The 12,954-nt window shown below is 51.4% G+C and overlaps 1 protein-coding gene across 2 annotated transcripts in view; it reads right to left on the reverse strand.

The window, feature by feature from the left end:
* The window catches only part of SH3PXD2B (SH3 and PX domains 2B), an 81,832-nt gene that overhangs the window by 55,518 nt on the left and 13,360 nt on the right, over positions 1-12,954 (reverse strand). For both annotated transcript variants that reach the window (XM_081134633.1, XM_081134632.1), the window contains exon 2: positions 802-882. In XM_081134633.1, the coding sequence (XP_080990759.1) occupies positions 802-882 (81 nt within the window). The remainder of the gene's footprint in view (positions 1-801; positions 883-12,954) is intronic.

The following is a 12,954-nucleotide window of genomic DNA, read 5'->3' on the forward strand; positions in this document are numbered from 1 at the left end:
CACAGGGGAAAGAAAGATAGCTCAGTATGAGTCCCTCACTACATAGCAGGGAGGACTCATTGGTTCGGGAAGCTGGGCAAGTTCCCATCTCCTCCTGAGGCCTGTGTTTTCTAAAGAATTTCATTATGTCATACTGGGCACTGTGACTTCTCATACAGACACACTTACTTTGAGGTGCTGGCCTTTGGTGACATCAAGATAAGGCTACTGTCCCAAAGATTATAATTCTTTCACCCCAGTAGGGGTGGGCTTACACCGAGCTGTCCACATTTGCCAGGCGCCCTATGAGACTGCTGGCACTCAAGGTTGTTAGTTCACTTATTAATTCATTCATTTATTCACCAAACATGACAGGACACATCTGAGTCCTTGAATAAAGCACAAGCTGAAGATCTGCACTCCAAAGCCAAACAGATTTCCCAATCATGCTCCACAGGGAGTCAACAGGCAGCCCTTTTATTTGGAAAATACTATCAAAGCATAAAGCAATAAAGCACATTACCTAGGTCCCAAAAGTGATGGACATCTTTTTCCTTTTTTGGTTTTTAAAATGGAATGTTCCACAGATTTCCATGTCATCCTCATGTAGGAACCATGCTAACCTTTCCTATATTGTTCTAATTTTAGTACACGTGCTGCTGAAGTGAGCACACGGACGTCATTTTTAATTCTAGGAAATAAAAAAGAACACTGTATGTCCACTGTGGGTGAGTGTCTAGGCTCTGGAGTTAAAATGGAAAGTGAGTCCAATTAAACTCTTTCCTACCCTGCAGCTCATTGGAGGCGGCCCCAAGCCCTTACCTGGAGGTCGAAGAATTTGCTGTAGCGCCGATAGATGGCCTCGGTGGAGCCACTGGACCACGTGACCCGGATGATGTAGACCTGCAGCGAGGAACACAGGAGACAGGTGTTAGCACTAAGGGGGCCCTTTCTGTCCCCAGGACTTGGGAGCAAAGCACTAAGTTCAGCATCAGAAGGACCTGGGTTTGAATCTCAGCTCTGCCACCGACCAGCTGTATGGCCTGAAGCAGGTTACTTGTTCTCGCTGAGCCTCAGCTTCCTCCTCAATAAAATGGGTATAAACCACCTCCACCTCTGAGAGTTGTGCAAAGGGTCAAATGAAATCACGCATGGGAAAGCGTTAGCATCCTGCTCATCTCAGGAGGTGCTGTTATTTTTAGCACTGTTAGGATTTCTTGTTCCCCAGTCAATTCAGAGAGCCACGGGCTGGCTATTTTACCAGTCATTCTTAAAACTTTGACTTTTGTCGAAGTCACAGGGGCCTTAGCCTCCCTATATTTCTCATAAGCTAAGCCATCACACCATTTCCTCCAAGTAGGGTCCAGTCAAGTCGTTTTCTCCCTCTGAGCGCCAGTTTCTCCATCTGTGAATGGGGCTACCAGCATGTGCCACCAACTGAGCCACCTGGCCGGGGTGGCTCAGTGTGACAGAGGGAGGATCTGAGGAGACTGAGAAGTGGGAACCGCTTTATAAACCACAGGGCGTGTTCCAACCTTTGTCACAAGTTATGGCACGCACAGAAAATAATACATTGACCGTAAATCTGTTTCTTAGACAGAGGTGAGTACCATTCCTTACCCATGGTAATTAGCTGACGAGTGAGCATGTGACCTGCGCCGAGCCAATCAGAGCCACTAAGTCAGTCCAACCCTGGTAGGGGCATATACGAGAGGCAACCGATCAATGTTTCTTTCTCTCTCTCATCAATGAAGACATATCCTCGGGTGAAGAGTAAAATATATATATACTAAAAAACAAGAAAAGATCGTCAAAGATTTAATTTTTTTTCTTAAAACCAACAAAAAGCATACACCCACAAATGGAAAAAAAATTCTGCTTACACAATTCATTCCTGCTCCCTTGTTTACAATTTTTAAAGTTCTGTACGTACAGTACAAGGACTCTGCAGCAGGCCTAATTGGTTTACTGGAACCAAACTCTGAACACAAGTTGATGATCTGCATTTTTCGGCACAAACCTAATTTTTTAATGAGAATTGTCCCAGCGCAGGGCTTTGGCTCTGCCCAGCGTGTGGGGGCTGGTGAAAGAGCAGGCTCACTGGGTTCCAGTGCCAGTTCTGCTGCTGGGCAAGACTCACAAGGTACCAACCTCTCTGGACATAGTGTCCCTTTCTCTAAATCGGGGACAATCATCTCCCTGAGGATTCACTGCAATGACTAACGTCCACGGGGCTCTGCCCAATGCCTGCCACACCCGCCCTGATGGCAGCTGCCTGATGTTCCTGAGTATTTGGTATCCCCCTTCCCTTTCCCCTTTTGGTAACAGCACCCAATTTCCTTGGAGGATCCCCCCTCCCCCCATCTTTGTGAGAGGGAGTGGGCACACGTCCCAGGGCTGGCCAACCAGAGAATTGCCCGTCCCTGGCCACACGATGGTTCCGGGATGGGCCAATGAGATTCAGTTCTGGGACTTTTGATGGCCTATCAGGGAAGAGACCCTCTGGCCACTGCAATGGCTGCTGGGAGGACAATGCCAACCAGGAGTTACTATGTGGGAAGCGCCTGCACATAGAAGCAAGCAGAGTGAGAGGGACAAAGGCGCTAAGTCCTGTGACATCAGATCCAGCATCCCGGACATGTCATGACATCAGCCAGAACCTTCTCTTTCCTGTTTAAGCCCATTTGAGTTTGTTTCTGTTAGTTGTAACCAAAGCAATCCTAATACATCAACCCTGGCTTTCCGACAATATCCTATGCCAAGTTAACACTCAGTGGCCTGGTGTTAGGAAATTAAAGGCAGATTTCTTCATGGCAGCCTCATGCACATAACCAAAAGGCGGAAATAACCCGTGTCCGTTGATGGATGAATGAATAAGCAGAATGCGGTCCATCCACAGTGGAATATTACTCAGTCCTAAAAAGGAAGGAGATTCTGACACACGCTATGCCACGAATGAACCCTGGGAACATTATGCTAAGGGAAATAAACCAGTCACAAGAAGACAAATACTGTATGATTCCACTGATATGAGATACCCAGAGTGGTCAGACTCACAGAGACAGAATGGTGGGTTCCAGGGGCTGGGGCATGGGGAGCAGGGAGTTGTTTCTTAGTGGATATGGAGTTTCAGTTTGGGAAGATAAAAGAAGTTCTGGAGATGGTTGCACAACAATGTGAAGGTGCTGCTCAACTGGACGCCGAAAAGTGGGTGGAAAGGTAATTTATGTTATGCATATTTTATCGTTATTTTATTTTATTTTATTATTTTATTTTTTTTTAATGTATCTTTATTGATTTCAAAGAGAGGAATGGAGGGGGGGAGAGAGAGACAGAAACATCAATGATGAGAAAGTCATTGGTCGGCTGCAGCCCGCAACCTGGGCATGTGCCCTGACCGGGAATCGAACCCTGATCGCCTGGATCCTAGGTCGACGCTCAACCGCTGAGCCACGCCCGGCCGGGCTTATCGTAATTTTAAAAAGTAATTTTTTAGAAAGTCGATTTCCTGGAGCAGATCTACACAGCCATATCATGTTCCCTGGAAATAACACTAAAACTTCCTTCATGGTATAGCCCTCAAAACACATGCTGCCCACCTGATAAAGGACTTACATTCAGAATATAGTTTTAAAAATTCTCAAAATGACCAGATGGACAAAATATATGGACAGACATGTCATCAAAGAGGATATAGGGGTGGCAAATAAGTACATGAGAAGAGGTTCAACGTCATTAGCCACCAGAGAAAGGCAGGTTGAAACCCTGACAAGACGTCACCATGCATCTATTAGAATGGCTAAACTAAAAAACACTGACAAAAACAAGTGCTGACAAAAGTGTGGGGCCACTGGAACTCTCACACCTTGCTGGTGGGAAGGCAATACGGCACAGCCACTCTGGAAAGGTCCTTGGTGGACACCCTCCCACTGGGTGAAAGGCCACTGGAGAACAGGATAGTCACACGGTGCGGAAGTTATCACCCCACGATTACATTCCCGGCAAAGGGGAAAAACAATGGAGCTTTTCAATGGAGAGACCTGGCTGTCAAAACGATAACCGGGTGATCGAACTTAGCACACCACAGAGGGACAGTCAGACATTGTGTGGCCTCTGAGGTGACGCAATACGAAATATACAAAAATCTCTGGCAAGTGTTGTCACCAAAATGTTTAACCTGAATCTCAAGCCTCTTGACCCAAGTTCCAATTTACTGGAATTCTAGGAGGTAGAGGAACAAGCTAAATGGCACCAGAAAGAAACAATCAGACAAATCCAGAATGAGGGATGTTCTGCAAGTCTACTAAGAGGGCACAGCTCAAATGCTGCTTCTTCCAGAAAGCCTTCCTGGCTGCTCCCTCCCCACCAATATTGCTGCATGTTTCCTTGGCACTCACTTCCCCATCGCAAAGTCGATTACGCTTCACTGCGGCTGCCCGAGTGTCTGCTTCCCACGAGGTTCTAAGTTTCGTGAGAGCAGAGACCATGCCTGTCTCGTTCACTGCATGCCCTGTGCTGAGCACAGTGGAAAAATCTGTGCTTCGTGAATACATGAGGAAGAAGCCCAGACACCAGGAGGTTGGGCCTGAGGTCTGTGGGAAGGGAGCCTGGCGGTGACTCTCAGGTCATCCCACCCCCTTGCCTGTCCCGTCTGCCCACTGTCCTGCTTCACAACCTCCCCCCAGAGCAGGAGTCTCAGGGGACAGCTGGGACTGTCTCTCTCCGGGAATGAGGAAGCGCCGGGACCACAGTAATGTCTGAGCGCCACGGAGGCTTTCCTCAGGCTCCCCCACAGGACGCTCGGAACCGGAATCGGCCACCGTCACGATCACTTCCTACACAACCTCGGCAGCAGGCCTGCGTGAGTTACAGAGCCCGGGCTCCCCAGGCCTGGGTTCTCCACTGGGGCTCAGCGTCACCAGGGCCAGAAGTCCTGGGTGTCTTCACCTCCTCTAAGTCCTCAAGGAGATGAACTGATGGCCCGCTGTGGGTGGGGCTGAGCCACACCAGGGTGCCTGGGAGAGAGGTGGGCAGGTGCACAACCTGCAGGCCCGGGAACACTTCCCACGCTTGCCTGGCGAGGGTCGCTTCTTGGTGAGGCCCAGGAGTGCAGCCACTTGCCTGAGGCTACAGGGTAGGGTTAGAGGACTTGACGCGGGTCACCTCGAACCTTGTCAGCCTTGCTCTCCAGGGCATCCTGCCCCTGACCCAGCAGTAGGAATAAGCAGGACTTTTAAAAAATAAGACTGTAGCCTTGAACCCCAGGCCATCTTCCCTTGCTGCCCTGGCTCATTCGTGGGGCCATCCACTGCACCATCCTTCCAGATCACGGGCACCTACTGGGTGCAGTCACAGCTGATGACTGCACCTCCCTGTCTGCCCTAGCTGATGATGCAAGTGCAAGTGTGGGCGCGGGAGGGAGGAGATCGGCAGTGGGGCCTTGGCCATGACCTCATTCTGGGTTATGGTAAGTCCTTTGTCTCTTTGAGCTTCTATGTTCCCAGGAAAATGGGGATGCCTGTCTTTTCTACCTCATGGGTGACTGTAAAGATCAAATGAGATTTATTTTTAAAGCTCCGGAGTTGGAATCTACATTGGTTAGAATCTCTGTTCATGGCCGGACTGCAGGGAGAATGTTCGATGAATGCATCCTAACCCCTTCATTCTCAGTCCCTTGGCTGGTCCAACCTAGCCCAATGGGGTACGAGCTACCAGTGCCCAGAGGGCCCCCTTTAAGCACACAGGAATTTAGGTCCCATTTCCAAGTGACAACAGTCAAGGGGGCAGTTCATCCACAAATAAAGATTTAAACTTAGACAGCCCTGAAACACACCAGGAGCCAGGCCTGGGCAAAGCTAAGAGGTGGGCCGGAAATGGACCAAGGGCCCATGTGTCCCAGACAGCCCTGGTTAACGAATACGCCCTGTGCCTGCAAACCCACTGCCCAGATCTGTGCTCGTGGCTGCAGCTCTGGGACAGACCCCAGAACCCCGTGGATACACAGTCCCTATCCAGGGCAGGAGAATATGACACAGCGGCTGCCCCACCTTCACCTCCGAAGGGCTGTGATCTCATATGCTTTCACCACGTGAACCTGAAAACATAAGGAGGTGTTTCTGCCCGTGAATAAAACCTCTGAGGCTCAGGGGAATATCCTCCAATCTCACTGCTTTGCAAATCTGTTTGGTGGGGTTTCTAGGGTTGGCAAAGAACCGGCCAAAATTCCCAGGTGGTATTACTTAGGAGGGGTGGGGCTGCCGCATTGGTCACAGGACAGCGTGATTATATGGTGGTCTGGGTTGCAGTGGCTAGAGGTTTGACTTTGGGGGAGGGATTGGAAGTGGGGGTGCAGAAGGGTCTGGTCCAAGGGCTTTTCAAGGTGATGGTCTTTCCTTAATCCCTGTGCGTCCAGGAACGCAGGAGCTCGGGGTGCAGGAGCTGGTTTTAGGTGACACGGGGACTCAGCACTAAAATGCAGGGAGTCCCATAGTGAGAGAGCTTCTGCCATCCCCTTCTGTCCTCAGAAAGGCGGCAAGAATACCTTCTCCACCACTTGCAGGTCTGTTTTCTTAAAGCAGGGCCAGAAGGCCTCGGGGCAGGAAACACTAGCCAGGAGCTTTAAAGCACTGATTTCCTTTCTCCTTTATATTTCATTTCTTTCTGTTTCTAGCAAGTGCTATTGGTTTTTCACGTATAGCAGACAGCTACAGTTTCCCTTTAAAAATAATTTAAGTAAAAAAAAGTGACTCCATTTGAAGAAAAATACTGAACTGAGGATGTACAGTAAGGGGGTTCGCAGAGATGTCCAAAGTCCTGACAGCGCCGGGAGGAGGCTTGGGAATGGGGACAGCACTGTTTCAGGGGAATTCCTTGCCATGCTCACGCCATCTGGAGTTGTGTTGTTTATAGGCCAATAAGCCCACAACATGTCTCAAGTTGTAAGACCTCTCCTGGCTCTGCAATATTGGTGGGCGGCCTGGAATGACCTGGGAGACAGAAGCAAACATCCAGAGAGGGCATCAGCGGAGCAGAGGGGGCTGGGCTGTGAGAAAGAACATCAGCAAGACAGCGTTCTATGATCCATTAGCAGTGCCTGCCATGGGCACCAGCACGGCAGGATGTGTGATAAATACCCACATCCCCGACCTAGATCAACCCCTCCACTTGACAAATGGGGAAACAGAGGGGCTGAGAGGTACAGTGACTTGCTCCGAGCTGCACTCTCTGCTGTGGATGCTTTCCATTTCCATGCCAATGCCCACATTTCCCTGCAAGATCCTCATGCCCCCCTGGGACTCCTGCACAAGGACTGCTCAGATGACTTTAAACCTGGAGAGTTATGCCTGGCCAGCGTGGCTGAGCATCCACCCATGAACAGGAGGTCATAGTTTGATTTCTGGTCAGGGCACAAGCCTGGGTTGTGGGCTTGATTCCCAGTAGGGAGCGTGCAGGAGGCAGTCAATCAATGATTCTCTCTCATCATTGATGTTTCTACCTCTCCCTTCCTTTCTCTGAAATCAATAAAAACATATTTAAACCTGGAGAGTTCTTAGGAGCAGTCTGGCTGGCAGTCAAGCTGGCCTGCAGGAAGCCCAGGGTCCTGGTGAGGTAGGTGGGTGTCTGGGCTCTCTTCCCTGGTTTCCACTGGCCAGCACCACTTTGAGCTCTTCTGTATGTGGAAGAGGGTGTCTGTCACCCAGCAGCCTACAGGCCCCATCGCCAGACCTCGTGTGTCCCCACTGCCATAGAAAGCCATCAACGGAGGCTTTAGATAGGACCTGGGCTCCTCCATTGCCCACAGTCCTCCTGGGCCTGCATAGGCCGACAGCAGAGGGTTCTAGGGCTTTAAAATATTTGAAAACCCTGCTCTAGACCGTTGCTTATTTTATAGCTGGAATGATGAAATCAGGGAGGCCACGCAGTGAGCAGGAAGGAGGGCTGGAGCCAGACCTGAGACACAGCAGAGCCCTTTTTAAGGTGGAGGGAGAAAAAGTTTCTCGTGCAGCACACCGAGGGCAACAGCTGCTCACAGGTTACGCAGTTCCTGCAGCAAGTCCCCAGCCCAGGACAACTAAAGCCGTCTTACTCCCCAGCCAAAGCAACATAAACACCAAAGCACGTGCAGCCCTGAAGTCAGCAGCGGTGTTAGTTATGAGATCCAGACAAACCCACTTCCCACAGAGAAGGCTCCCAGGAATGTGTCCCAGGGTGCCCAGGAGTCTAGAGACCTGTTTAAAAATAACCACTATAAAAGGTGCAATCCTGACCCATCCCAATCATGTTCCCACACTGGCTGGGTTTCCAGGTTGGCAGGTCCTGGGAGAAGCCCAGATCACCTCTCTGGCAACATGCTGTTCCAGCCGAAGGTGGAGGAGCACAGACTGAGGGAGAGGGAGGCAGGGAGGGAGAGACAGAGCAGGAGACAGGGAGAGAGGGAGCTGAGAGCACTGGCAGCGGGACAGGCTTAACTAATGGGAAGCATGACTGCTGCTCCCCGGGGAGCCCACGAGCTCCCTTTGGTTGCGATCCGTCGGCGCTCCCCAGCTGTCTGCCCAACATCTGGCCTATGTAGGTCAGTGCTCCCAACCTCTTCTGGGATTGCAACGCCCTGCTTGGTTTGAGTTCCCACCACCGCAGAGCCTGTGGCCACCAGAAGTGCTGAAGAGCACGTGTCCGTTTATCTTTCAGTTATTCCCGGACAAAGGCTGCCAAATGCCACGAAGCCTTAGAGACCTAGGAGGGAATCGCAGAATGTCAGAGTGAGGTGGGACCAAGGTGACTGAGGGCCCAAGACAGAACCGGCGACCATGCTGGGGAATGTTCCGCGACGTTGGCCCTGTGCTGGGTGCCTTAAGAAGACAGTGTGCAGTCCTCACGAAAGGCCTGCCAGGATGGAGGGGCCACCCTCAGGGTGGACAGCAGGAGACCCAGGCACAGAGCGGCGACACCAGGCCTGAGATCATGCAGCTGGGAAGCGGGTGACACCAGATTCAATCCCAGCTCCTTCAGTCTCTGGGATCCGGTCTCCTTCTCCCAGCTCCCCAAGGCCAGGCCTCGGGTGCCCTGGCCCCAGGCCAGAGCTTTCCTGTCCCTACGTCAGCCTTAGGAATCACCAAGCTCAGGCGCCACAGCCAGTGACACACTGGGGTGGCCAGCTGCCAATGTTTCTTTTTTTTCCAATCTTTTCAATTAAGTGAATGCTTGGAACAGGGCCCAAACACAAGCGCTTGTGGTGTCAGCGGCAGATGAGATGCTCTGGTTTAGGGCTGTGCTCTCTCAGCTCCTGTCCAGAGGGCACGCAGTGAATGCGCAGGTGGGCGGTGGAGCTGAGGGTCTCTGACTGGACCCGCATGCAGAGAGGTGCCAGGCTGGGAGGTGGGAGGGAGGAGCACTTTCTCTAAAGTGAAAATCTAATTGTGTCTCGGCGCTCCACTGAAACATTTCAGCTCATTCATTCATTCAATCACTCACTCAGCAAATACCGACAAAGTGCCTGGCTCCCTTCCGAGGGCTGGGGATATGGCCCTGAATGAAGAAGACAGAAGCCCCTGACCTTCTGGAGCTGTTAGCCTTGTCAGGGAACAAACAAAGGTACGTATGGGACTTAGGGGGCCTCTTCCCGCCCCGACATGGCCAGGCTCCCCCAGGCCAGGGGGCTGCACATGCCACTGCATCAGGCGAGAATGGTAGGAATGCTCCTCTCCTCACCTGCTTGGCAATTCATTTCTCCGGTGTCAGCTTACATTCCTCTCAGCACCCATTCCTCTGGAGTGCTGTTCTATTTGGGCTATTGTCACCCCCACTTCCCTGGGAGCCCTCAAGGGGCAGGGGACTAGGTCTGCCTAGTTTGCCACATTCCTCCCAGTGCCTGGTGACATTGGGTTCTCAGGGAATGTCTGGTGGAAAACAGACAGGCAGATGGACAGACAGGCAGATGGACAAAAAGCCAAGACGGTGCCATAGTCAGAAGTCAGGGCGACCTCACTCAAGTCTCTGGGTGTCTGGAAAGGGACAATGCTCTTGTAATGGCTGAATGAGCAGCTCAACTGCCAAGGGCACTAGACACAGAACCTGCTTTGTGACAGAGGAGAATGCAGGCATGGGCCCTACCCCACGGGAACCCAAGGCCACATTCCCCGCCAGGGCTGCTCTGAACAGGCAAAGGAGAAACAGAACAGCATGGGGGCAACTTCCATTCTGAGTGGAAGCATTGGGCCACTGCAGGGTCAGGCCGGCCCTGGGGAATTCTTTGAGGGGTGACGGAATTGTCCCGCATCCCAGCTGTGCCGGTGGTCACTAGAGCTACGCGTGCATAAAACCTCACACAACACTAAGTCAAAAAAGGGAGTTTTCCTGCACGCATGTAAATTAAAAATAACACTCTTTAATGTCATTTGGGGGAAGAAAAAGGGACAGGCACTGGCTTCAGAGTAGCCAGGTACCTTGGCTCTATAGCTTGAAGATGCTGTGTGACTCTGCAGGTCACTTCGCGGCCCCGAGCCTCCATTTTCTCATCTGTACAATGGAGGGAATAACTGAACCTGCTTTCTAGCGTGGGATGAGGATTAAAGGAGCTAGCGCACAACAGGCGGTGGGCACGCTGTCTGACCCCAAGCAGCTGGCAGTGCCATCACTGATAACATCTCACAGCTGAGGCACCGGAGGCTTAGATGGCATCTGTCTCCCCTGGGCCAACTCAAATCTTTCAAGGTAAAGTCAGGAACATCATGCAGTGAAGCCCGATCGACTGCCCCCTACCTGTGTGCCCACACATACAGGGCTGCCCACCCTCGGAGCCCGTCTTCCCCTCACTGTCAGAGTCCTATCCAGATGGCGGGTGGCGGGAACCACTCCCAGGGCAGGCCGGCCGAGCACGTCCCTTCTTCTAAACATGGAAATGGTGGAAACACCCTGGTCCGGGCGTGTAGCTCCGGCAAGGACCTCTGGCTGCCAACTCAAGTCCTCGCACACATCTGGCCCAAAGCGGCATGGGGAACTTTCCAATGGCAAGCAGAGGTGCTGGCAGCTGGAACCCAGGCTCGGCCGAAACCAACCTGCAGGCTGGCTTTCTAGGAAAGCCTCCAGGGCAGGCACTTAGGGCTTGCGGAGCTCTCCAAGGCTGCCAGGCCTCCCTCCCAGGAGCCCAGGACAACACAGGAAACAGCTGAGCGATTTCCAGTCGGGGCCTTGCCTGTGTTAAGAGCGCTGCCTAGAGAGAGCCAGGCAGCCAACAAGAGCACCCACTGTGTGCAAGGCATACAGACAACAGGCATAAAGCTGTCCAAGTAATGAAAAAGCATCAAAATGGGCCACGCTGATGGGGCTGATTGGGCAAGACGCTAAGGGCTTCATTTATGTCACGGGATCTGGTGACTCAGAAAGGGTAGCTGGCTCTCCAAGGTCACACAGCCAGCATATAACAGAACCAAAAACTAACCCAGGCTGGGACACGGTGGGAAAAGCCCAGGATATGGGGTCATGTGGTCTCAGTTCTCACCCAGCACAGTGCCTGGTGCATAGTAGGTACTCAAGAGAGAGGACATTAGAGTTCTCCCACAGGCCACAGGTCCCCTAAGCAGCACTTTATATCTGCCACGGGAACGCAGAGGTGAGGAGGAAAATTCTGGGGGTGGAGCTTCTAGAGGCTTTCAGAGGAAAGACAACCGCTCTGGATCCTGAAGGATGAGGGCCAACACCTAATGTGCACTCAGACTTGCTAACCCCCCAGCACTGCTCTCAGGAAGCCCTATGGAGTGGAGCTTATTATTCGCCCCATTTCATAGCAGCGAAAGATCCTGGGGACAGCTACCTATTAGGGGTGTCATTAGGGGAGTAGGGATTCCTGCACCAGATAAAGTAGGGCGGCTGCATAAGTGAGTTCCAAATTTTGTACAGCCAAGGACCCCCTTTTCTCGCATGAAATCCTACGTGGTTGCCGCGAGTCAGGTTCTGTGGGTACCTCTGGCCACCCACCCCTGCACCGATACCCTGCTGGGCCCCCCACCTGACAGAGGCTATTCTGCCCAGCTTCAATTTGAGCCCCTGTGTGGACTTTTCTGCTGGCTTCTCATGCTCCACACACAAGTCTTTGAGGCAGGAAAAAGGGGAGCAAGGGAAGCAGGGTCCCTGGAAGCCCTCCTGACCCTACCATCCTACACCATCCTCTCCCCATAGAGAAACCTGGGATAATACATAATATAAAAGTTTAAAACAATGTAATTGCTCACAACAACTGTCTCCATGGGCTTCTTATCAGGCCACGCTCCTTCCACTCTGCAGTGGAGGTCAAGGTAGGAGTTCAACTCGGCTGGTAACAAGCAGCCCAAGACCTTAACCACCATCCACGCTTCCACCACCAGAGAAGGTGCTCTGGGCAGACTTCCTCCCAGACCCCTTTTCTACACTGTATGGAAGTATTTTTTGAGATGAAGATCACATTGTATATATGATTTGATTTTTTCAGTTGTATTATATGGTGAGCATTTTTCCATTTCATTATAAATTCTTTGAACAAACCTTTTTTTAAAGGATCCTGTAAGGCTGTATATCATTTACTTAATCATGCCTCCAATGATAAACATTCAGGCTATTTTCAACACTGGTTTTTTGTGTGTTTTTTTTAAAAGTACATCTTTATTGATTTCAGAGAGAAGAAGGGAGAGGGAGAGAGAGAGATAGAAACATCAATGATGAGAGAGTCACTGATCGGCTGCCTCCTGCAGCCCCCAGGCTGGGGATTGAACCTGAAACCCGGGCATGTGCCCTGACAGGGGATCGAACCTCGATCTCCTGGATCCAATGCTCAACCTCTGAGCCACGCCCGGCCGGGTACAACACTGTTTTAATTACCACAATGCTGAGTATCCAAATATATAAATCTTCAGGGAAAATCACTTTAAACCTTAGGGGTGCATCTTGGGTCAGTCCATGTGCAGGAGTGGGGAACCTTTTTTCTGCCAAGGGCCATCTGGATAT

The sequence above is a fragment of the Miniopterus schreibersii genome (genome assembly GCF_964146895.1).
Source record: "Miniopterus schreibersii genome assembly, chromosome: 4".
Taxonomy (NCBI): domain Eukaryota; kingdom Metazoa; phylum Chordata; class Mammalia; order Chiroptera; family Miniopteridae; genus Miniopterus; species Miniopterus schreibersii.